Source organism: Plecotus auritus (assembly GCF_963455305.1).
Source record: "Plecotus auritus genome assembly, chromosome: 13".
Taxonomy (NCBI): Eukaryota; Metazoa; Chordata; class Mammalia; order Chiroptera; family Vespertilionidae; genus Plecotus; species Plecotus auritus.
The window spans coordinates 8,119,673-8,145,219 of NC_137779.1; the positions used below are offsets into that span (position 1 = coordinate 8,119,673).

At 46.7% G+C, this 25,547-nt stretch overlaps 1 protein-coding gene across 2 annotated transcripts in view; it reads left to right on the top strand.

The window, feature by feature from the left end:
• Positions 1-630: 630 nt before the first annotated feature.
• FBXO21 (F-box protein 21) overlaps positions 631-25,547 on the top strand; it is a 35,621-nt gene continuing 10,704 nt past the window's right edge. For both annotated transcript variants that reach the window (XM_080650207.1, XM_080650208.1), the window contains exons 1-9: positions 631-897; positions 1,774-1,909; positions 4,021-4,115; positions 9,355-9,476; positions 11,960-12,106; positions 12,365-12,501; positions 13,407-13,543; positions 16,829-17,008; positions 18,086-18,218. In XM_080650207.1, coding sequence (XP_080506333.1) covers positions 662-897; positions 1,774-1,909; positions 4,021-4,115; positions 9,355-9,476; positions 11,960-12,106; positions 12,365-12,501; positions 13,407-13,543; positions 16,829-17,008; positions 18,086-18,218 — 1,323 coding nt within the window. In that variant the 5' untranslated portion in view covers positions 631-661. The remainder of the gene's footprint in view (positions 898-1,773; positions 1,910-4,020; positions 4,116-9,354; positions 9,477-11,959; positions 12,107-12,364; positions 12,502-13,406; positions 13,544-16,828; positions 17,009-18,085; positions 18,219-25,547) is intronic.

Below are 25,547 nucleotides of genomic sequence, written 5' to 3' on the forward strand. Positions count from 1 at the left end.
AACTTGGATAATGCCTCTGAGCATTATAAGATAAAATGTAAGACAAAATCCCAACCCTCTTCCAGGCCCTGCAGGACCTGGTCGAGGTTGGTACAGTTGTGTGTGGTGGTTGAAAACAATGCAGTAATAGTAATATCTATACTATTTAATTTAATAGGGAGATCTATTGTTATCCTCATTTCATAGGTGAGAAAACCATAATTAAAGTGCCTGGCACAGGATCACGCAAGGATATCAAGTTTGTGATCATTACAGCATACTCATTTAGAGCGCGGTCAAGCAGAAGTCAAGCAGATCTGGATTAGAATCTAGGTAGGACAAGGGACTCTTGTTTCTCTCCCTGAACCTGTTTCCCCAGCTGAAACTTGGGGAAAATAATTCATATGAAACATTCGAGGACGCACGTTTGGGAAAGATAGGCATTATTATTCGTTGGTTCACGGCTGCAAGGCCCACAGCCCAGTTATTTTCCAAAAACGCGTTTCTTTCCCTTTGAGGGGCTACAGCACTCCCCAGAGGCACGGGCACAGGGGGTGGGGCTACAGGCGTGGGCGTGGCGAGCCTTTGCCCCACCCCTTGAGGCAGGCAGGTGGGCGGGGCGAAATGGGGTTTCCCCAGAGCGCACGCGCGAGCGTGCAGCGGCCCCAGGTACTCGGACAAGATGGCGGCGGCGGTCGACAGCCCGATGGAGGTGGTGCAAGCGCTGCCGGAGGAGGCCGTGCCCGAGGCGGCGGGCCTCAGCTGCCTGGTCAACTTGCCCGGCGAAGTGCTGGAGTACATCCTGTGCTGCGGCTCGCTGACGGCCACGGACATCAGCCGCGTCTCCAGCACCTGCCGGCGGCTGCGCGAACTCTGCCAGAGTAGCGGGAAGGTGTGGAAGGAGCAGTTCCGGGTGAGGTGAGCCTGCAGCCCGCAGCCGCTCGTGCCCGTGCTGCGCCCCCGGGGCTCCGGGCCTGGCCGGCCTGCGCCGCCGCCTCCCTCCCCACACACGCGCGCGGACCCCACCCCGGATGCCACCCCCGGATCCCTTCCCGTGGGCCGACAGACAAAGGCCTCCAGGCCGCCGGCCCCGCGGATCCACGCCGCGCGGACCCTCCAGTGCCCAAATTGCGCATCGGGAAGCGCCCAGCAGCAGGGCCCTCGCTGACGGGTGACGACGGCAGGAGCGCAGCTGCTAGTCCGTTCTGCGCGCTCCTTTTGTGCCCGACTCTGTGCGGAAATGTTTACATGGACCGGGGATGCTGTGATCCTAACAGCCCCAGAGGCAGCGGGCGCAGCATCGCCTGGTGGTTGGCCGAGCGCGCAGATTTCGGGGTGGGACCCGGGATAAAATCTGGCCCCGGCATACTCGCCGTATGACCTTGGGGTAGACTTCCCTTTTTTGAGCCTCATTCATCGACTTTGGTGCTCGTTAGACCTACCTTTGGCTGTGGTTATTAAAAGAGATGACATGTCGACCATACAAGGGCCCTCCTCTTAGGAGGCGCCCCGTACATGTTAACTGTCACCACTGTGGTTATTCTTGCTACCACTGCCCCCATTTTATGGATGGGGAGTGGAGACAGCATTCATCTTGCTATGCCAAGGTCACGCCGTGAGCGAGTGCGTGCCTGCCGCTCGGGATTTGAACGAGGTCCGTCGGTTGGGCCCCTGTGACCACTAAACCATCCTGCGTTCACTGTTTTCCCAGGCTGCCTTTGATTCGTGTCCGCCCGCCCGCCCGCCTTTGAGTGTCTGTGTAAGTTGAGGGGGTGTTTTTCTCCTTGTATGTAGGTGGCCTTCCCTTATGAAACACTACAGCCCCACCGACTACGTCAATTGGTTGGAAGAGTATAAAGTTCGGCAAAAAGCTGGGTTAGAAGCCCGGAAGATTGTAGCCTCCTTCTCAAAGAGGTTCTTTTCAGAGCACGTAAGGATTGGCCATGGAGCTCTAAGCTTCTGCCTGGGGAGGGGGGTGGGGGGCGTGTGTGTGTGTGTGTGTGTGTGTGTGTGTGTGTGTGTGTACACGTAAGGATTGGCCTGGAGCTCTAAGCTTCTGCCTGGGGAGGGGGGTGGGGGGCGTGTGTGTGTGTGTGTGTGTGTGTGTGTGTATGTGTGTGTGCACGTAAGGATCTGGCCATGGAGCTCTAAGCTTCTGCCTGGGGAGGGGAGCGGGGAGGGGTGCATGTGTGAGAGTGTGTGTGTGTCAGGCATTAGCTCATCCAGCTTTTTTTTGCTATCTCCCTTTTCAGTGCTCTCACAATCCCTTACTCACTTAGAAGGCTGCAAGAGTCATTGTGTCCTCTTCCTCCTGTCCAACAACATGCAGCCATTTGTCCCTGCCAGCTTTACTTTTCTATAGCCGGAGAGAGAATGAGGGAGGGAGGGACCAGCAAGCAGCACAATGTAGAGGGAATTCAGATCAGCCTTATTTCTCTACAAGTGGGTTGACCGTGTGTGTGTGTGTGTGTGTGTGTGTGTGTGTGTGTGTGGTTTTTTTGTTTGTTTGTTTTTTGCAACCTCTACCTGACCTGGGGAAATCGTCAAAAATTGAGCACCACAAATTTCACCCAGTTGTTTGCCCAAAAGGGTTGGCGAAATTAATACGGTTCTTCTCCCTGGCTTTGCAGGTTCTAACCAATAGTGAACTGACTGTTTTTTAAGCTAACAGGATTAAAACCTATCTGTAAATCAGAATGATTACTCCCTCAAGTAAATTGTCTTGCATTCATTATCTCTGACAAGTTTTCTTTTATATCTTGTGGAAATGCATGTTTTGTTGTTGTTGTTTTTCCTTCCATAAAGCGTTCACAGGAGTTCTGTATCAGGTCCTGATTCTTAACTTTTTGTAACTCTGGGAAATAGTCCACACTAATTCTTTAAATGTGCTTCTGGTGGGATGGGGGTGGGAGGGCTAGAAATACAGCCAATCTGATTTATTTTACTATCCTGGTTTCCTGCAGATTAATTCTTATTTTCTCATTTTAATTATTGCTACTTAATGGAGTTCATACATTTGAAATGTTTTCAAGGCTCTTTAAGTTTTGAAAAGGAAAGTTCAAATTTTGAACTTATTCTCCTATGGGGAATACAACTGGATATTCCCTAATGTCATTCATTTCTATAAATAAGTGATTATTAATTTTAGAATGGACAAAATTCATGTTCCGTTTTGGATAAGCCATGCCCTGGCTAAAAGCATTCAGAATCACAGATTTTAGGTGCTTGTTTAAAAGTGTTTGCACATACGTGTATTTCATGCGCTTGGTCATGGGCAACTAACTTGCAACCTCTGCTGCTAGTCTAGCTGATTTTGTGTGCATTTTTGACAGCCTGTGCCTTTGTCTAGCAATGATGAACTGTTGTGTTTTTTCCTTAGCTCCCTCTTCCCCAGTACTGCTGCTTAGTTAGAATTATGTCGAGGACTTTGAACATAGCAGGGGTATACTTAAGATTGGTCTGTGGGTGGGCTGTGACTGTGGCTCAGGACCCTTGTATTCCTGTGTTCACTGCATGCACACAGGTTGACATGAAGTTTCCTGGCTACCTTCAAAAAGAAAAATGGGAGAAGTAATAGAATTTCAAACTGAGGGATTCTTAAAGCTCATTGGGACCGTTGCCTCAATTTGCAGAGGAGAAAGCATGCCCAGTGGGTTGAGTAGCCCAAAGCACTGGACTTCTCTCTCTGGCCCTTCCCTCCTAGTTGAATGCAACACAGAACGCATGAGATAGTGAATTCGATTTTGTATTTCTAGTTCTTGTTACAGAGCTATTTTTCTTCACATTAGAATTCTCGAGTTATTAGCTTCAGAAATTATATGAAAACATAATTAATTTGCAACTAACAACAAGATCTGAACAAAGTATTGTTGCTTTGCATATTACTTTCCACCCATGGTAGGTGGTACAGGATGGTATGGGATAGGTGTTACCACTTAGATAAAAATGACCATCTTTCTTTGCAACTCAGATTTGTGTCTGAGCGTGACAAGAACATCATTACTCGTTACTGAGGCCTGTTTGTGTATGTCTTCTGCATAGGTCCCTTGTAACGGTTTTAGTGACATTGAGAATCTCGAGGGGCCAGAGATATTTTTTGAGGATGAACTGGTGTGTATCCTAAATATGGAAGGAAGGTAAGCCATGGTTATAGCAGGGATGTTTTTGTTTGTCTGTTTGTTTGTTTTCATAATAACCCCAGAATTAGTTGCTATAGTTTGTATGTGGATGAACCACGGACATGTATTTCCAAATGCCTTCTATGTTGCTACAGTTAACATTTTTGAAAAATCCTGTGTAAGTAAGGTAAGTACACCATGACAATTGCTATTTTTAAAAAACACGCAAAAAATGCTTTTGGAAAGAAGAGAGAATTAATACGTGTTTAGTCCTACCACAGGTCAAACACTGTGCTCTGAGCACTTGTATCTATCATGTCATTTGGGTAAAAAATAATCTTACTTTGGTCTTAAACATTATGGATATTTGGTTGGGCCCTCTTTTATCTCTCCTGATCAAGAAGAATCCATTATCTCTTGGTTGTTGCCTAAAAATTTATATGATTCATATTTTCCACTGTGAGGGTTAATTACCAGCTTGCCTGAAAGGTGACTTGGCTTCCAGCCTAACTTACCTATGAGTTCTGGAAACTTTACTGGTCATGGGAGATAAGAATGTTAGTTTAGTATCTTCCTTAAGAGAGATCATTATGCAATACCTCACAAACAAGGCATGAAGATGTTTTCCTTGCTGTTTTTAAGGTGGTGTGGGAGAGATAAATACCTGTTTATCTCTGTAGGGGAACAACTGTAGGGGAGAGGTAAGATGTGTCACTATTCTAGGCCTTGGATGAGTTCAGATCCAGAGGTCATTTTTCCATTTCTATTTTGGTTTTTCTATAAATGAATTGAAGTATGATCTGATAGCCAGTATTGTGCAGCCTTAAAAATAAAAGCTGACTACTCCTTTTTACATTTATATGCATATACTTTTACACACATACATGTAAGATCATATATACTGAGTTTATTTAGTTTTGATATGATCTTTAGTGCAGACTTTGTTTTTTTCTTATTTATGCTGGTTTTCTCTCCCTCCCGACCCCATTTGTATTGGCCTTCCCCTGTCCCCACCCTGTAATTCATGATGACACACTAGGTTGTATTCTTCCATGCTAATATGCACTGATATATAAGGGAACCAGAGGATCATTATTTTAAAAAAATTATGATCATAAAATAGGTACTTTCTGTATCATTTTTCTCATTCAATATTACCTTACTGAAATGGATCCTAATCAACTGGTAAAAAAATCCAATTCCCTTTTTTTAAATGGCTGCCTACTGTTTTGTAGTGTATACCATAATTTATTTAACCATTCCTCTATTGATGGGTAACCACTTTCTTCTCCATTTTTATGTTACTGTGGAGAGTGATGTTTTGGTGGTTTTTACTTCTCAGTGAAAGATTCCTGCGACTCGATTTCCTAGGTCAGATTATAGAAAGTTATTGAAAAAACACAAAATAAGAGCGTGCTCTTGAATGGGAAGACTTACCATCACAAAAAAAGTCAGTTTTTCCAAAATTAATACATAAAACTATTGCCATTTTAATTAGGAACCAAGGAAAGTTTTGGGAGTTTTTTTGTGTGTTTTAATTGGATAATATTGTCAAAAAAGAATAAATTCGTAAGAGCAAAAAAAAAACAAACCCCAATTTTTAAATAATTACAATGGGAAACTTGCATCACTAGATATTAGAGCATATTATAAAGCTGTCTGTAATGAAAATAATACAATGTTTAAGTAAAAATCAGTAGTCATGTCTGTGGCAAAGGATAATTCAGAAACATGTCCCAGCATAAAAGATGATACATTTAAACTCAGAGGAAAAAAGTTGGATTATTAATGAATGCTTTTAGGCATAACTGATTATCCATCTGGAAGTAAAACTTGCATCATATATAAAACCAAAATTCCAGAATTAAACAACTTAAATTTTATCACAGTGAAAAACATTCAAGGAAATGGGAGATTTTATATATAATCCAGGGAGACCTCCTTAACCAAGATTGATAATGCAGAAGCAGTAAAAGAATATGGGCGGGTGGTTTTGCAATTAAAAAGAAAACAAACTTCTGTATGACCAAAGAAATCATAAAGTCAATATAATTCTTAGAATTTCCAGGAAGAAATTGAAAAATGGATAGGAGGATGACATTTACAGAAGAGCAAATCCAGGTGGCTGGCGATTATGAACAAAGACCTTTAAATTCACTCTTCAAAGACATGTCAAAGAATAGTGAAATACTCCTTTTTTTACTTAGTAGATTGGGGAAAAGACTGAATATGCACAACCAGTACAAACATACATTATTACAGTCTTTTTAGAAATAAAGAACAGATATGTTACGCCTTGACCTGACATAGATTTTGATCTTAAAACAGGACTGTTTTTAGCCCTGGCTGGGTGGCTCAGTGAGTTGCAGCATCATCCTATACACCAAAAGGTTGCAGGTTTGATTCCTTGTCAGGGCACATACTTAGGTTGTGGGTTCAATCCCTGGTCAGGGCGAATATGGGAGGCAACCAGTCGATGTTTCTCTCTCACATTGGTGTTTCTCTCTCCCTCTATTTCTAAAATCAATTTAAAAAAAAAATATATATATATATACACACACATATATATTCTCAAGTGAGGATTTTAAAAATAATAAAAAAAAACAGTGTTGTTTTTAGGTAACAAGGGATAGTGTCACATTTATTAAGTACTTTGGAATGCCAGTTTTTATGAAGGACCTTATTTGTATCTATTCCTGCCAAATGCTTGTTGTCTGAATATGGAAAACAGAAGAAGGAGCAAGGGTGGTTTCTGTAAATGCTAAAGGAACACTCTGGATCTTTGAAAACAATTTGCATTTATGGTGTTCTTGTGGTTTTTAAAAGGAGTATATCCTGCAATAAAGATTTGAAACAACATATTAAAAGGGTACACAGTACCTGAGAAAATTGACCTAGAATGACCAACATTGAGACATATTTTAGTAAAAGTACTGGATATTAAAGACGGAAAAGTCCTTTGGTCATCCAAGCAAACAAACAAACAAAACACCACCAACAACAAAGCGAAGTCACTTCTAAGGAAAAGAAAATCAGAATATTATGTTCAGTGCCAGAAGAAAAGAGAGTAGCGTACTTAAGATACTCAGGGATCAAAAATGTCAGCCAAGGATTTTTATATCCAGCCAAACTGACTTTCAAGTATAAAGCTGCAGACAGACTTACCAAATTGCAAGGACTTGGGGGCTTTTGAGCCCTTCCTCTGAAACATGCTAGAAAATGAACTTGAAAAAAGAGGCCTTGACAAGGACTAGTGGTGAGCATTAAATATGTACTTACTTTAAAAAATATGTATTACCTTGTAGAATTAAATCCAAATGACAGTAGGGTAGTCAGTATTGTATATAGTGGTCATAAGCCTTGACAATGTGGATATGATGCTGCTGTTTAAACAGCAGAGAATGGGGGAAAACATAAGCAAAATATTTAGAAGTTTTTCAGTAATCATCAAGGTGATGAGAATATTGGAAAGTGTGTGTGTGTGAAAGAGAGAGAGAGAGAGAGAGACGCGAAGTAAAACAAATGAGTACATTTGACCCTTGTACAACTTGGGTTTGAAGTTTGCAGGTCAGGTCTGCTGATATGCAGATTTATTTCAAATGACCTTCACAGTTCAGTTGGGCTATTACTTTGAGCAAGGTGGGAAACGCTGGAGAATTTGGGACAGAGAGCTCTTGTGCTGTGATTTGATATGTTCCCTGGAGTGCTCGGGCTACTGTATTGAGCTTACACTGTGAGGGCCAAGGTTTGAAGCAGGACGCTCAGTAGGGAGGATGCCACTATGATACAGGCAAAAGGCGACAGTGGCTTAGGTGAGTTAGTGGGAAGTGCTCACTTTCCTGATAGAACTGACAGCATTGGTGGATGGGTTGAATGGGACTAATGAGAGAAAGCCAGGAATCAAGGATGATTCAAGGTTTGAGGCCTAACTGGAGTGATGGAGTTGCCTTTCTCTGAGACTAGAGGCCTGGTGCATGAAATTTGTGCACTCGGAGAGGGTGGGTCCCTCAGCCCGGATTGCGAGAGGGTGCAGGCCAGGCCAAGGGACCCCACTGGTGCACAGTCGGGGCTGGGGAGGGACATGGGAGGTTGGCCAGTCGGGGAGGGACCCCAGGAGGGCTCCAGGGCTTGTCCGACCTGTCTTGTTCAGTCCTGATCAGCTGGACCCCCGCAGCAAGCTAACCTACCAGTCAGAGCATCTGCCCCCTAAAGGAGAGTGGACATCATAGCAACTGGTCAACCGGTTGACTGTCTGCCCCCTGGTGGTCCGTGCATGTCATAGTGAGCAGTTGAGCGGCCTTCGCATATCAGTAGCATACTAGAGGCTTGGTGCACAAAATTCATACACGGGTAGGGTCCCTAGGCCTGGCTGGCGATCAGAGCAATCAGGTTCCCCACCTCCTGGCCTCCCCACCTCCTCCTTCCCTCACTCCCTCAGCGCCCTGCTGCAGCCTCTGGTTGCCTGCCATATTCTGTGCCGCCCCCTGGTGGTCAGCGCATGTCATAGTGAGCGATCGAATTGCTGGTTGAACTCCCAAGGGGACAATTTGCATATTAGCCTTTTATTATATAGGATTATATAGGATTACGCTTTGATTGGTTGAACAGACGACCGGGCACTTAGCATATTAGGCTTTTATTATATAGGATCGGGATGATTCCAGGAGCAGAAGAACTTTAAGGGGCTCACCAGATTCCCAAGTGGGGATGTGAAGTAGCAGTCGGATATATAGGTCTGGAGTGCAGGGACGAAATCTGTTTGGAAAATGAATTGGGGACTGTCTGTGTGGATAATACTTGAAACCATGAGACTGGGTGAGATCACCTTGGTGTTGAGCGTAGGGGGGCAGCAGCAGCCCAAGGCCTGAGCACCCTCTGCTAGGTGCAGAGGCACAGCCAAGGATTCCAGACCTGCCCCCTCCCCTCCTGAGGCCCACCCCACTCCCCTCACTTTTCAGGTTTCTCTTCAGTTTCCTTTTAGTAACTCTGAAACCAAACAGATAACTTTCTTGAATTTCAGCCACGACTAATTTAGTGTTACATTACAAATGCACATCCTGAATTGTACATTACAAATGTGCAGTAAAGTCCTGAACTGTGTTGTCTGCTTCCATGATAATAAGTACTATGGCCACGAACCAGTTACAGCTGTCTTGTTAGGTAGACTCTACGTGGTATGACTAGTGTGAAGTAAAAAACTAACCACTCAACGTTGTAATATCTTCATTCTTACTGACTTATAGTTTGTTTTTTCCAGGAAAGCTTTGACCTGGAAGTACTACGCAAAAAAAATCCTTTACTACCTACGACAACAGAAAATTTTAAACAATCTCAAGGCTTTTCTTCAGCATTCGGATGACTATGAATCGTATCTCGAAGGTGAGACGTTAGCAGCGCTGTCTCAGTGGGCAGCTACGCTCTGCTTGGAGCAGCGGTGGAAACGGATGAGCCCGCAGTGGAAGTCGGCTCAGCCGCATGGGCTTCGGAGTTGGAGTGTGTGGTCCGGTCATGTAGGAGGGCAGAACTATTAAATGTACAGCTGAAATTTTGTTAAAACCTTTAGCTGTCAGCTGAAGAGACAGTCTTCTCTCAAGATGCACCTTCAGTTCAAAGCATGAGAGGCTGATACTTCAGATAATGAAATAAGTCCCTCTTTTTCTAAGCTTTGAAGGCTCACTTCCAAATCAGAAGTCAGTTGGTCCACTTTTGTCTCCATGTGACTGGAGCAAATCCCTTGCCCCCTCTGGTTAGAGTGTAATGGGGACGAAATGTTCTTGCTCATCAGTGAGTGTGCCTGGCCCTCCTGAGAAATGAGGGGAGAGAAGTCGAGTGGACAGGAGCGATAAAGGTAGTAACTTTCTGCTCCTACCAACTTGAACAAGAACAACATGTGACTATTTTCCAAACAATGTTCAATTCTTAGCACATTACGCAAACACTCACAGAAGCTGTGGTTATGAAATACACACATTCCCTATTCCCAGAGTTTTACCCAATTCACTCGCTCCTATCAGTGTTTCTCTCCGTCACATCTCCATTCTCGTCCCGGCTCTCACCACCTCTCCCAGCAGCAGCTTTCTAAGTATCACTTGCTTTCATGAGCATTACCCCCTTCTGCCCTCAAGCCAACCACCTTACCAGTCAGTCCAGCCTTTTCCCCACGGCATGCGGCCAGCTGATGTCCTGCTGCTTATCCTGCCTCTGCCTGCTTTTCAGTGCCTCCATAATCCAGTCCTTCCCTGCCCCGGGCTCTCCAGAGTGTCCCATCTGCTCCAGCCAGGCCATTGTCCTCACTTCACCCTACAGGTACCCCTGGCTTCACACCATTCATGGTATCCCTTTTCCTCACAGTTCCTCTTAAATCCTACTCACCCTCTGAACGTTCAGTTCGGGTTCCACTTCGAATTTCTCTGGCTACTGCAGTACAAATTTTACTCACCTCGGAACTAACGCAGGAGCGTTGGCTACCAAATTCTGTTGCATCATTTCTGTCTTGTGTGTGTACGAGTCGTTTCTCCAAGTAGTCACTGGTTTTCTTGTGTTCCTTGTCTTTATGCTGCCATCACTGTCTACTCCACAATGCCTGGGGCAGATGCTGGATTGTATGTCTTCTATCCTCTAAAACGAAATGAAAAGTCTTGCAGTTCATTGAAATATCCTCACCGCCCTGTCCTCCGTTGATGAACATATTGGAATTGCCAGTCATCCTAGCTTGTTTACTCCACAGTCAAGAATGCTTTGACAAGCTTTTTTCCATGGCTTACTTATGAAACTGAGTCCTTTTTCATCTTTCAGTTATAAAGTAGTATTACCATTTTCAAGTAACCCGTCCAAATCAGTGCTGTAGGCATTGGGTAGCCATTGGAGGTTTTAAGTAGTTGAGTGAATGGAAGGAGTGAATGGATTTGGTCCTTGTCCTCTGACTAGATAATCTGACGCCACTGACAGTCTGGGAATCAGAACGTTAGGATGGAATGGACTTGGAAGTTCAGCAGAAATTCCTTTCAGGTGCAGGTAGAGAGCTGAGTTCCAAGGAGGCCCGGGAGCCAAACCCCCGCTAGTGGCAAAACGGACGAGGGTCCTGATCTCTTGATGCCCGTTCACCTGCCTTCAGTTCCTTAGGGTGTGGGTAAGGGGCCCAGGTTCCAAGCTGGTTTGAGGCCGCTTGTATTTAAAGTGTTTTCCCAACTCAAAATGTCCTACAGTCAGATGATCACGAGAGTCCATAGGGCTCTGGTTAAGAAATGACCGAGGGCAGTGCAGAAGGGACTGGCATGGACGGTGTGCAGTGTGCTCTGTGCAGCTGCTTCGCCGCAGGGTCCTGGAGGGTAGCTGGCCGCCTACTTTGAAAGTATGATTATCTCCAAAGTCCATTTACTGGCTCACCTTGGGGAGGGACAGTTTGTTGAAATGGCATATCTGTCTGTCACTGAGAACTTACAACTATTTTTTTAAGTTAAAGAACTGTCTTACAACATTGTGTTCAGAGTTGTTGGGTTTTAAACGGTAGGGGAATTAGAAGAAGAGAGAAGTCGTTTGAAAGATCTCCTTTATAGCATTTATTTCTCACGATAGAACATGGAAATATGCCAAGTATCACTCAGGTTTTTGAGTTCACGACCTCTGAAAGAGGTTTGGTGTATTTACAAACACAACAGCATAGTGACGTGTGAGCTCCTTTGTTGTGAGACTGTTTCTTGGCCTTCTCGGTGTCTTAGCAGCCAGCCTGACATCCAAGATAGAAGCTGCTTGTCTGGTGGGGTGTGGTCAGGAGCTGTGGCCTCAGGCATCTGGGGCAAATGACAAACTAAGAAGAAAAGGTAAAAATAGGAATGTATTCAGTAATTCTGGTTCCTGTTCAGGTGCTGTGTTTATCGACCAGTACTGCAATCCTCTCTCCGAAATCAGCCTCCGAGACATCCAGGCCCAAATCGGCAGCATCGTGGAGCTTGTGCGCAAGACCCTGCGGGGCATCAACAGCCGCCACCCCAGCTTGGCCTTCAAGGCAGGTGTGGCATTGCTTTGGATCTCCTCTGTGCACGGGGACACCTAGGCTAATTGGTTCCGTGGACATGCTGCAGTGTGCTCCCCCTGGTGTCCCAGAAAAGCACTGACACAACCACGTGTTTACCTGGGTAACGGGAGGGGTTTAAATAGCTAATCCCTTCTCCCCGGGTTGGTAACACCTGACGGGTGCTGTTAGGCCTGGCCAGTGTCGGCATGTTGCAGCCTGTGCTTGTGTCCTCAGGGTGGACTCTGTGTTTCAGGTGAGTCCTCCATGGTAATGGAGATCGAGCTCCAGAGCCAGGTGCTGGACGCCATGAACTATGTCCTGTATGACCAGCTGAAGTTCAAGGGGAACCGCATGGACTACTATAACGCCCTCAACTTATACATGCACCAGGTAGGTGTGGGTCTATAAAAAAATAACTCCGCCCAGCTCTGATCACTCGTACAGTTTTTGAGCGCAAGGGCTACATCTTTTTCCTCACTCACTGCCTATAAACTCATTTTGCCTTTACTGTAAGGAAACCACTGTACGTTTGTTGTTTCATCCACAAGGTAGCCTTTGTCGGGAAGCCTTTGACATGAGCTCCTGACTGGAGTAGGTCTTTCTGTGCCTCCGTGTGCATCTTGTGAACTCCAAACTGTGGAGCTACCCCGGCCTTCCCTCTTGTCCGGGCCTGGGGAGGTGGGCGGAAGTCTGGCCAGCTACGTCACGGACGTTTCTTTTTTATTTGCTTCCTACTTGGCTCCCTCTTTGTATCTCCTCTGTTGCTCTCTATGCTGCTTGTATCTTCTTTTTCACGTCTCACAGTCTTTCCTCGAAGTGGCCTTGAGTTCCTTCTGGAAGAAGAGGGCTTAAGTCACAGGTGTGGGGGCTTTCTCTGTGAAGGGCCAACAGTGAACTGCTTTGGCTCTTCCGGCCACGCACTCGTGTCCTACTGCCCAGTTCTCCATCACAGCTGGAAAGAGGCACCGGCCGCACGAAACAAGTGACCGCTGCGTTCCAATAAAACCTTATATGTACGCGTGGAAATTTGCATGTCAGGATTTTCGTGTGTCATGAAATAGTATTTTTCTGACTTTTTTTAACATTAAATCTGTTGAAAGTGTTCTTACACGGTCCATGCAGAAACAGGTGGTGGGCCAGATTTGGTCCGTGGACTGCGACCTCTGGTCGCGATAATTAACCTATTCATCCACTTGAGCCTCAGCACCTAGTCTGCCTGGTACAGAGATGTGCATCAAAGGGATGAGAACATGTGGTTGCTTTCTAGTGCGCTAAAGCTTTTTTTCCTCCTTTAGGTTCTGATTCGCAGAACAGGGATCCCAATCAGCATGTCTCTGCTCTACATGACCATTGCCCGGCAGTTGGGGGTCCCCCTGGAACCTGTCAACTTCCCAAGTCACTTCTTACTGAGGTGGTGCCAAGGCGCGGAAGGGTGAGCCATCTGTGACGTGGTGGGTGGTCCTGAGGATCATTCCCACGGTGTGGAGAGAAATGTAACGAAGCAGGTTAAGAGAGGGCTAGGAGGTGATGGGACTGTTGCATTTCTTGACTGTATTTCTCAGTAATTGGGTGGGAGAAGGTGCTCTGGATCTGTCTGTATTTGTTCTGACAGCTACATGTGAATACACAATTGTCTCAAGAAGTTTAACTTTAAAGAATAGGACTAGGGGTTCAAGGGCTTATGTGACTCTCAAAATCTCTTTGTTCAAAGCAGATCAGATTGAAGGTTTCTTAAACGTACTTTCCAGTGTTCCATGAAACCTCCCTTCCCTCCCCGCACAAGAGACGGGGAGAGGGAACAGATTAGCCAAGTCCTTCATTGATGTGCAGAGTAAATATTCGAGTACTTATCTCATCTCAGACCTCTTGGGCAAGGTTGGTGATTGAAATGCATTGTAGAGACCAGGTTAATGAATTGTTCTCTCTTAAACTTGGTGTTCTATTGGCATAAAGCTCCTTTTCAGCTTTTGTCTGACTTTTCTACAAGAAATCGTTCATCAAATAGGTAGGATATCTTCTCATTAAATGTGCCATTTGGAGGAAAAAGAAGCAAAGTTATTTAATTATATCCTGTTCTTTGAACCCACTTTCAAGCGACCAGTTGTGAACCCTTTGGTAAAGTGATGGGTAGGATAACAGAAAGGGCCTGAGATTTGAAGTCAGACTGGGTTCAAACCTTGGCTTCCTCGGAGCCTCAGTTTCTTCCTTTGTGAAACGGGACCATAGTTTCTCATCAGGCGTCTTGGAGGATTAAATGAGGGCCCCAGGGCTTTGCTCACGTAGCAGAGTTTCTGATGCATACATAGAAAAGAAGTATAACTGGTCTCTGTACTTCTACCTCCTAGTTGAAGAAAGAAAACATATGTATAGTTGGAGCTTCCTGGGTATTCTTCCTTATCCTTTTCTTCTTCCTCTCCTCTCCAGAGATAACCACCAGAAAATAATACTTACTATTTTCATGCAGATTTTAATAGTTTGATACATAGGTACTTTTCCTTAAATAATATGTACTGTGTTCCTTTTTTCCCAAATATGGTCTGTTCCAAGTATGTATTCAATGGTTCCTTTTTTGGATGGTTCTGTTTTCCATTATTAATGGGAAAGAAAGATTTTTTTCCAGCCCATTTCCATTTCCTGAATAACCCAACCACTCTCTCCAAATACCTCTAAAATATTCTTAAATGCCTGCATAATAATCCACCACGATTTCTGCATAATATAAAGCATTTAAAACACCAATTACCATATTACTTACCACAATAACTTATTACTGAGTACAGTTGTGGTAGCAGTATAATTTTGCCTTCCTAGGCTACAATGAACAGTGTAAATGTGCAGTTAAATAATTTGTTAGCATCCCAGGTCTCCTGGCCAAAAACAAACATTGAGACCCATCTAGAGCTGGGCTGGGCCCTCAGGGAAAGGCAGGGAAGAGTGGGCAAGGCGAGTGCACAGGTCTCCTACCAACAGCTGGCTGCAGGCCCTTCCTCTGCTTCCTTCCTTCCTTCTTCCTCCCTCCTTCCCTCCCTCCCCTCCTTCCTTCCTTCCTTCCTGCACCAAGACCATACTTATTCACTGTACTTGTACCCTCTCATTAGTCCTGATAACTGGTAGGTGAGACCTCCATCGAGTTCTTCCAGTTGCCTTGGCTGTTCTTAGTCTTTTGCTCTAATAAAACCCCATATTGATTGGCACCAGTGCTTACCTGACCATCCATTAATACGAGAAATATTGCCAGTGTTCCACTCTGAGTCTGTCTGTGAACATATCGCCCATATATGTACTATAAGTCATCCTTAATGTTCTTAAAAAGATTTTATTGTTTTCTTCGAGCCCTTTTGACACCTTAGATTTGTTCCTAGCACTTTAAATTTTTGTTGCTATTGTAAATAGTAAATTTTTAAAATAACATTTTTTAGGGTTGACATTGAACAGGGATTGGGATAATATTTAGATATAGGCCTGGTAATCAGCGCCTTCGCTGAATAAATGGTGAGTAATAATAACTTGTCAGCTCTTGGCTTTCCTCTGTAGATAGTCATGTTGTCTGAATGGTGACAGTTTTGTTTCTTTTCTTTCTAGCCTTGCTCTGTTTTTGTTCCTTCTGCTTATCTAATTCTGCTGGCCCAGTCTTCTGGAGCCAAGTGGAATAGGAACGGTCAGTGACAGCAAACCCCTTGCCTGAGTTTGGCTGTAAATAGAATCCTTGTAAAATCTCACCTCAAGCATGATGGTTGGGGACAGTGTCTTCTTTAGGATTATCAAAGCTGCCTTCTAAGTTCCTGTTTCACTAAGTCTTGTATTAATAACTGCACAGTGGATCTCTTTTCTAAAATTTCTTTTTGTGTCTACTGATAAGATCATACGGTTTTTCTTTAGTCTGCATATGCTTGAAATAGATGTTTTAATGTTCAACTCATCATTCTCAGGGTATATCTAACTTAATCACATGGGTTCTTTTAAATTGCTGCATTCGATTTGCTTGTGTTTGTGTGTATGTGGTTCTCCTAAATTCATAAAAAGCATTGAAAAACATTCCTTGTTTCTATGACATTGACAAATGTCTTGCCAAAGGAGGGCTGTTAATATGGCCTCTCTCCCATAGGGAAGAAATCGGAAACAGTTGCTCACGGGTCAGATACAGCTGTCCCTGGAACAAAGACCCACCTCAGTGTCTCAGGAGCCCTCGTAGAGCGCTCTGCAGGGTGGCCACCACCACGTGCAAGAGCAGGGTTCATGGAGGGCAATGGGCCTGAGTCCAGGAGCACATGACCAGCCTGAGGCCCTGGTTGGGCTTAGCAGGTCTGTGACTCCCCGAGTGTCTGCAGAGCTGAGGGCAGAATACTCCTGGTGGCAGGTGCCACAACTTTGTGCAAAGCTCGAGGGCCCAGGGTCCACAGACATTCGCACTGCTGATCTGTATGAGGCCATCCAACTCTGACAGGTATTCCTGGCACTGGGTTTTAGGGTTAGTCTCCCTGAAGAACTATATTAGATGGCATACGTAAGTACCCTTCATCCTAAATATCAGTGCCCTGAGCTCAACAGCACGAATGAAGGGTCAGATTCTCAACTTGGGACAAGGCCTTGTTGTTTTAAGTAGAAATGCTACTGTGTTAACTTTCAGTCTCCGATGTGAGCTACTTGTTAGGGATTGAAGTATTGACTTGCTCAGCTCTGACATGAGACGTGGCGACTCTATGTGCTCTTTGTACAGGGCCAACCTGGACATCTTTGACTACATCTACATCGATGCTTTTGGGAAAGGCAGACAGCTGACGGTGAAAGAGTGTGAATACTTGATCGGCCAGCATGTGACTGCAGCGCTGTATGGGGTGGTCAACGTGAAGAAGGTGCTGCAGCGAATGGTGGGAAACCTTTTAAGCCTGGGAAAGCGGTAAGGTTTTCTCAGTTTTCCAGTGCTTCTGCGGAGGGCGTGACCTCGGGGCCTGAGTGCCTTATGGAGACTTTTCTTTAATGAGCCTCCCTGTGATACAGCAGAGCAATGGACGAGGTGGCACAGCTGGGGTATCTACAGCTGTCACCTCCACAGAGAAGCTGGTTCCCGTGACATAATGCTGTCAGATTTAAGACATGCTCTGATTTCCCCTTGAAATCTCTCAGTGGACTTGGGCAGCTTCTCTGTAAATGCCGAAAGCACCCTTCAGTGACAGGAAGGTCTCAGACTGGCCAAGCTTCTCTTGCAGGAGCCGGGTGTTCTCATGCCAAGTGCTTTGTCATCTTGTAACATGGACCTTTCCATCACTTAGACCAGAAGGCACACAGAAGCTTGTGTCTGAGTCCAAGGGAAATGTGTCCGGGGAGAAAGGAGGAAGCTTACGCTGTAGCAGTAGTTTTCTGCTGTGGCAGAATTTTTTTTAAATAGGCTTTATTTTTAGAGCAGTTTTAGGTTCACTGCACAACTGAGCAGAAAGTACAGTGACTCCCCAGATACCTCTGCCTCCCAGCATACACAGCCTCCCCAGGTCAGCATCCAGCACCAAAGTGGCACGTTGGTTATGATTGATGAATCTGCATTGACACCTAATCACTCAAAGTCCAGAGTTAGAGTCATACGTTCAGGTTTACTCTTGGTGTTGTACCCTCTACGGGTTTTAGTAAATGTTTAAAGACACGTATCTGCCATCATAGTGTCACACAGAACAGCTTCTGCCCTAAAAGTCCTCTGCTCTGACTTTTCAGAATTCAATTTTAATTATATACGATGCTACTGAGGCAACTACGTAATGAAACACGACTTTTAGTTTAGTGCCCATCACCAAAGTGGGGTGTAAAATTTGTATTTCTTTTGTGAGTGGGTCTTTATTAAGACCATTGTAACTATTTGCTGAATAGAGAGGAAGTATCAGAATCAGAAAATATATGGGATGTCTGTCAGTTATTTCTAAGACCTGGGCCTTGCAAAGAGGGTCTTGGAAGCACGCGGGGTAAGACGAAGGTTTCTCTCCCATAGGGAAGGCATCGACCAGTCGTACCAGCTCCTGCGAGACTCACTGGACCTGTACCTGGCGATGTACCCGGACCAGGTGCAGCTCCTCCTCCTCCAAGCCAGGCTCTACTTCCACCTGGGGATCTGGCCAGAGAAGGTAATTATTTGACTTTGATGCTTTGCACTTGCCTTAGAGAGGGAATCATAGCTTGAAAGGCGGCTCTTACAGATTTGTCCTTATATTAACACTAGAGGCCCGATGCACGAAATTCATGCAAGGGGCTCAGCCCTTGCAGCCACGGCGGCTTGCCTCGGCCCTCGCAGCCCCAGCTTCATCCAGAAGGATGTCCGGAAGGTTGTTCAGCTGTCCGGTCTAATTAGCATATTACACTTTTATTATTATAGATGGGGATAAATACAAATCTATTCAAAGTCTCCCAGTCTTGACCTATCATTCAAATTTTGGGGGCTCTTCTTTTATTCCGGAAAAAAAAAAAACTGGTTGTATTGCCTAGAGTTGCCCATTCTCTTTGTGGTCAGTGCCTTAAATGTCAAGAACCATAGGGCCACTGCCCTGCCACTCCCCTATTGCTGCCCCTAAGGAAGATTTCCCCAAGTCACCCTGACTTGGCCAGGGGGCCAACCTGGGATGCTCAGCCTCCAGCTGTGCTGTTAGCAACTACAGTGGCTGCACACCAGCTGCCCTATGTGACAGCAAAGTTACTTCTTAGATGTGTACACGTCCTGCTGCTGGACTAGTTCAGTCCCTGAATTTGATACTGTTCCACAGGAGTTCCCAGTTCTGCCACGGCCCCTGTGGCTAGCAGCAAGCACTTTGAGGCGGCTGCGGTGTGAGGTCAGAAGTGCTCCTCAGCAGCTGTGGGCGGCGATGCTCAAGGCCAGCTGAGTATCAGAGCAGGAGTAGCTGCACGATTGCATCAGGCCCTTGCATATTTCTCCCAGGGAAATATGTAGTGATCCATTTGTTTGTTTAGAGCAGTCTGGTGAGGGCACTAAGCTCTGAGCTCTCACAGAGATGTCGTCAGAAAGCCGTCGGCTGTGCTGTTAGAGAGTAAAACCTTCGCTTGAGGAGATAAATCATGTAAATGACTTGACTTTGCTTAGATTTAAGTTGTCTTAGTTACTCACAACTTCAAAGTTGTGAAGTATTTCTAGGAAATGACACATCTGTAAGAAAATCTCTAGACTTTTATCTTAAGTGAAGATGTCATGTGTGGCCCAAGGAGCAGAGTCATGTGGTCTGGTCGAAGAGTTCCGGGAAATCTAGACTCTGCCAAAGTCCCCACCCACTTCCCAGAGCCCAAATAAATCCTGCTGTCTAGGATTCAATAGCTTATGTTACTTAGTTTTGATAATAGGATATATATAATTCCTGTCACGTTTTGCTTTAGATTAGTTAAGAAATTTTGTGATAATTTGTGAAATGCAGTGATCCTTTCAAAGCAGGGCTTCTTTATAAATAAACTAGAGGCCCGGTGCACAAAATTCCCTCAGCCCAGCCTGCCCCGCTCACAGTCTGGGAGCCCTCAGGGGATGTCCTACTGATGGCTTAGGTCTGCTCCCTGTGGGGAGCGGGCCTAAGCCGCAGTCTGGCCTCCCTCTGAGGGAGGTGGAGGGGAAGGCACCACCCCCATCAACCCGCTGCTGCTGCCACTGCTGGCCGCCACAGCCACCAAGGTGTTTTCATCAACACAGACTCCATTCCCTTCACCACGAAAAAATGACAACTTTCTTTAGGCATTTTCAAGATGTCTCTTTCATAGGATATGACATTTCTTTCTTTTTTTTTAATCCTCACCTGAGGATATTTTTTCATTGATTTTTTAAAGAGCATGGAAGAGAGAGGGAAAGACAGAGAAACATCAATGTGAGAGGGACACTTCGATTGGTTACCTCCTGCATGAGCCCTGACCTGGGCCCGGCCAGGGAGGAGCCTGCAACCTAGGTACATGCCCTTGATCAGAATCGAACCCGGACCCTGCTGTCTGTAGGCCGAGGCTCTATCCACTGAGCCAAACTGGCAAGGGCAGGATATGACATTTCTTAGCCCCTTCAGCAGTGGACCTTCGTTTTTAACTCCAAAAGTGAGGTGGAAAAACCCTAGATCATCTTGGATTCTTATTACCCAAGTTACCAAGAACACTGCGAGTGACGTACAGGGAGCTTAGCCAATGACCTGTAAGAAAAGGTGTTTCCTCTGCAGCTCACGCATAGAGGCAGGACTGCTTGCGCACTGTCTCCCAGCGAGGGCGGGCCCCCCTGTGTGTTGCGTCTCCACTCCAGGCCCATCTGCATGCGCAGCCTCCTCCTGAGCCGGTCGTGACTGTTACGATGTCCCGGCTCATTTGCATATTACCTCTTTATTTATTTATTTATTTACATATACATATACATATACATATACATATATATATATATATATATATATATATATATATATGTATGTATGTATAGATTCTGTCCTTAATTTACACGTCCGTCTCCGAGGAGTGAGGTTACCATCTCCTCTGTGGGGAAGTCTACAGGGGCTCTGGCTTCACCCTCAGCACCCACCTGGCTCAGCTTTGTGCTTGCACGCTGCTTCCCGGGGAACCACCTCAAGTCCTCAGGAGGCCAAGACTGCCGTCTGCCAAGCAAGGGTCACTGTCACTGAAACAAGTTCCCAATTCGTTCCCCGGACAGCACTCGTCCTCATGATGACCCTGCATTTGCTGCTGGCGAAGGTGTTTCCCCATTCAGAGATCAGGAATGAAAAGTGGCTCATTCCCGGGGAGTGAGGACTCCCTCTTGTAAACGTGTACTCTAGCCAGGAGCCCTGTGGGGCTCCCCAAGAGGAAGGATTGGGGGATGCTGAGGTGGTTAGAAAGTGCTCCTCTCCGGAGGAAGGATTTGAGGTGGACGTTGGAGGATGGCCAGCCATTTCAGAAGGCAGGAAAGTGGGTTACTGCTATGCACACCAATCGGTGTGCGCACAACACAGAGGTAGAGAGCTTGGTGTGTGCAGAGGTCAGCTTCACAAGGGTCCTTGTACGTGTACGTGTGCATGTGCATGTAGGTCTGTGTATGTGAAATAGTTTCCGGGCCTTCGATCAGTTTGTGCAGGACTTGGAATCTGCTTGACCTTATCGGATGAAAGGGAAACATTCCTAAGCTGGAGAGACCAGGAGGTCAGCGTGATTTCAATTGGATTAAACCAGGAAGAGCAAAATACAGGTCCTCCTGGTCCCCGCCATGGTAGTCCAAGGGTGTTGTGGCTGTGACGGAAATAGAGTGTAGGCTGGCCAGCTTTTAAAGCCACTAGCACTTATCAAACATCTCCCAACCCTATGGGTGCACTATTTTTCTGTTTTACAAATAATAAGACTGAGGCACTGAGAAGCTGGGAGCTTGCTGAAGCACCTTGCTCAGACATGGGTGGTGCCTGAGCCCTCTGACTCCAGAGAAGCTGACAGACGGGCACGCTGTCCTCCCTGCTGCCATACCTGCATCCCTACTTTGATCCGTCGTTATCTCTGGTGGAAAAGATATCCCTCCAGTTTTCTAAGGCAAACCTGCTGTGCTCTGGGTCCAACTCCCCTGCCTTTTCTTGGATCACTAAGTTTTCCTTTATTCTCTTAAAAATATTTTTGTAAATATATTTTTATTGATTTTAGAAAGGAAGGGAGAGGGAGACAGAAACATGAACGATGAGAGAATTATCGATCGGCTTCCTCTGCACGCCCCCTACTGGGGATCGAGCCCACAACCCAGCCATGTGCCCTGACTGAGAATCAGAAAGTGACCTCCTGGTTCATAGGTCAACACTCAACCACTGAGCCATACCGGCCAGGCCTCAACTGCCTGTTTCTATTATCCACCGTCAGCATTAAACATACTCAAATCTCTCTCATCTTTGGAAAAAGAAAACATAAAAGCACTCCCATGACAGCCCTGCTGGCATTTCCCTGCAGCTGCGTCCTTATCTCTCTCCCCTGCATGGCTGAAGCCTGCTCGCTGGCCGTGCCGGCCACCTGCCTCGCCTCCCACACACTCCTCGGAACATGGGGATCCGTTCCCACCCCTCCACCTTGGGAACCGCACTTGCCAGCGAAGCCAATGACCCCTTTCTGATAAATCATTCTTGTTGCCAAATCCAGCAGATACTTGTTTTTCTTTATCTTTCGTGATCGCTGGGGGCCACTCCCCGCCCCGAACACCCTGTTCCTTCGACTTCGGTTCCTGGCTCTCAGGCTCCTGCCTGTTCCTTGTCCTCTGGTAGTTTCTAGGCTTCCTTTCCTTCTGCACTTGCCCAGGGTGCTCACACCTGTTCTCCTTGCTCCGGGCCCCACCTGTGGGCTGCCGGCTCCCGGCTCCGTCTCCTGGCCGGACCTTGGGCTCCAGCAGCATCCCCAGGTGTCCCTCCACGTCTGTACACGGCTCTGTCCCTAGGTGGTTGCACAGGCCCCCTGCGTGCTCTCCTTCCTCTACACTTAGACCCTGCAACCTGTTTGATAAACTGTAGCCAGAGTAATCTTAGTAAAATCTCAGGACCCTCTGGGTGGCTCCCACTGTCTTGAAGACCAGGTTCATTCTCTTAAGGGTGGCCCACTAGGATATTGGTGGCCTGGCCCACCCACCCAAGCTCTCTCGTCTCTCACACTGGCCCCTTTTGTACTCCGCTGCCACAGCCACATCCTCCACTCGTCCCTGTTTGCGTCAGTCCTTGCATTTGCTGCACCTCTGCCTGGAGCACCTTTCTTGCCCTTCAACTCCACCTGCTTCACTTCTGCCTCCGAAACCCCTCCCCAGGCCCTCGGCATGGGCCCCGCTGCCCTTCGCAAAGCGGCTGGAGTGTGTTGTGCTGCTCCACTAGGCGCTCTGTAAGGACGAGGACCAGAGCCGCTGCCTTCACCAGAGCTGTTCCCCTTGCTCGCAGCACAGTTTTGCCCATGGCAGGTGCTCACAAGTTTTTATCTGAGTGAGGAAGAAATGCAGGTCTCCACGCGCTCTGAGTGAGGGGAAGGCTCGGAGGATAGCCAGATTTCCCAACTACTCGTGGCCACGTGAACAGTGGGTGTTGGAGAGCAGGCCTGTTTCATGGTATGGGAAGGGGTTTAGTTTTGGGTGTGTGGAATTTGATAGGTCCTGGAGCCGCGTGTCAGCATCTGGTAGTGGAAGCCCCCAAAAAAGAAGCGCTCACAGACAGTGGACGTCAGAGGATGGAGCCAGGAGCTCCAGAGAGAGCCTCAGGGGAAGCTGCAGTCAGTGGACCAGCCGGCCAGCACCCCATGCCTGTGGGCCCGAGGCAGCCTGGTTTTATGGATCCACGCCCACTTGCTTCTTTGTCTCTGGCCAGTTTCCAGCGACCTAGGGGACTACTTGAGTCAGAGACCAAATGGCCTGCAAAGCCTAAAATATTTACTCTCTGGCCCTTTGCATAAAAAGTTTATCAATCATGAGTGATAGATCCCCTCCCTCTCTTCCAAGATCTCTACCCCAAAAGTTGTGGCCTGGGGATTCTAGGCCTAGACCAGGGGTGGGCAAACTTTTTGACTCAAGGGCCACAATGGGTTCTTAAACTGGACCGGAGGGCCGGAACAAAAGCATGGATGGAGTGTTTGTGTGAACTAATATAAATTCAAAGTAAAGGAGCGGAGGGGAGAGCAAGAGAACCGGATAGAACAGCCGGATCCGGCCCGCGGGCCGTAGTTTCCCCCGGCTGGCCTAGACTTTGGTTGGACACAGCACAGGAGCCAGGTGTCGGCACTGTCCTTTGGGAACATACAAGGCCCGGATCACCAGGCCCTCTCCCCTCACCCTGTCAGCTACACGCCAAGGGAAGGGCGGGGGACCGTCCCTGAGCCTCATCTCTGAGACTGGGCGTTTGAGAATTCCTTGGTGCACTGAAGATTCCGAGTGAGGCCTGTTTCCCTGCTCTGGCAGGGGGTTGGGGGGGTGCTGCTGGGAAGGGGAGCTGTGCCAGGAGGGAGCAGAAGTGTGGTCCACAGGACTGGTCGGAACGGCAGGGGAGCACGAGGAACGCATTGCGCAGGCCCAGTCAGTAGGACTCGCTGTTAAAGCCCATGCCGTTCGCTGCAGAAGGTGAAGGTGGTTAGTGTCTCCCAAGTTAAAGCCTCTCGCAGGGGCTGGGCTCCCAGCTGACGGGTGAAGCTGGGTTGGAGGTTCACGGTCATACCATTCTGCCCATTTTTATGTGTTTGAGAACGTGCGTAACAGTTAATTAAAATACTCCTACTCCTGCTTTGGTGTGATGGTGGTGATACTAGAGTCTAGACTAGAGTTAGCCCGGTCTCATCCTCACTCCAGTCTTCATAACCTGTGACCTCAGGCCAGTTCCTTTCCTTCACTGAGCCTGCTTCCTCTTCGGCTGACCTTCAAGTTGGGACGATTAAATGAAATAAAAAAGTGATGGGACTGGCACAGTGACCAGCAAGAAATAAGTGTTTAGTCCAGCCATGGGCAAACTACGGCCCGTGGGCCGGATCCGGCTGTTCTATCCGGTTCTCTTGCTCTCCCCTCCGCTCCTTTACTTTGAATTTATATTAGTTCACACAAACACTCCATCCATGCTTTTGTTCCGGCCCTCCGGTCCAGTTTAAGAACCCACTGTGGCCCTCGAGTCAAAAAGTTTGCCCACCCCTGGTTTAGTCAGTACTGAGACCAGAAAATCTCAGTCTGGAAGGCGAGGTTGGGTATTGGAATAATGATATCTTATATTGCATAAAATGTTCATTTTCATAACATGATACATATCAGGAAGACAGGGCCTTTGTTAATCAGAAGCAGCGAGTTTGACAGACCTGGGACGAGAGTCCAGGTTGCTTGGTCCTAGGGCTCAGTAACTAGGGAAAGATCCTGTGTCAGAGACTCTGCCATTGGCAGGGCCCGCCTTGCCGTCCTCGGTCATTGTGTGCACGTGTTTGTGTTTGCACCTGCGTGTGCGGGTAGGAACTTGATCAGAATTTGTATTTTTCTTGGAGCCACTGAGACAGTAGAGAGAATATCACCTTGAATTCTGCTTCTACCAGCTAGTTATTTAAGCCCCACGTAGATGTGGTTTCTCCCAGCCCACTTGAATACGATATTGCGTCCTGAGTTAACGTCATGGCAATGGCTGGTAGGATTCCAGAACCCGGTGCACACATCTTCATTCTGCAGGCGTAAGGTCCGAAACGAAGGTGCATCCCTTCGGTGGCTTCTCTGTGGCCCCTCCCATCTGTATGGTCCCGAGGCAGTTCTGTCCAATGTCCTCTTGATTGAGGCACGTAGCCTTTTTTTCCCAACCGGTTCATGAGTGCAGGCAGCTTAAAGTTGTTTCCTTTTTGTGTGTCAGAAAGTGAAGCCGATATGCAGTGCGTGAATGGGTGGAAGAGTGGACCGGGGCTTCTTTCTCTCTCTCCTTTCCTCTCTCTAAAACCAGTAAATAACATTTTTTAAGTGAAGCCCACGCTGATGCAGAACGTAA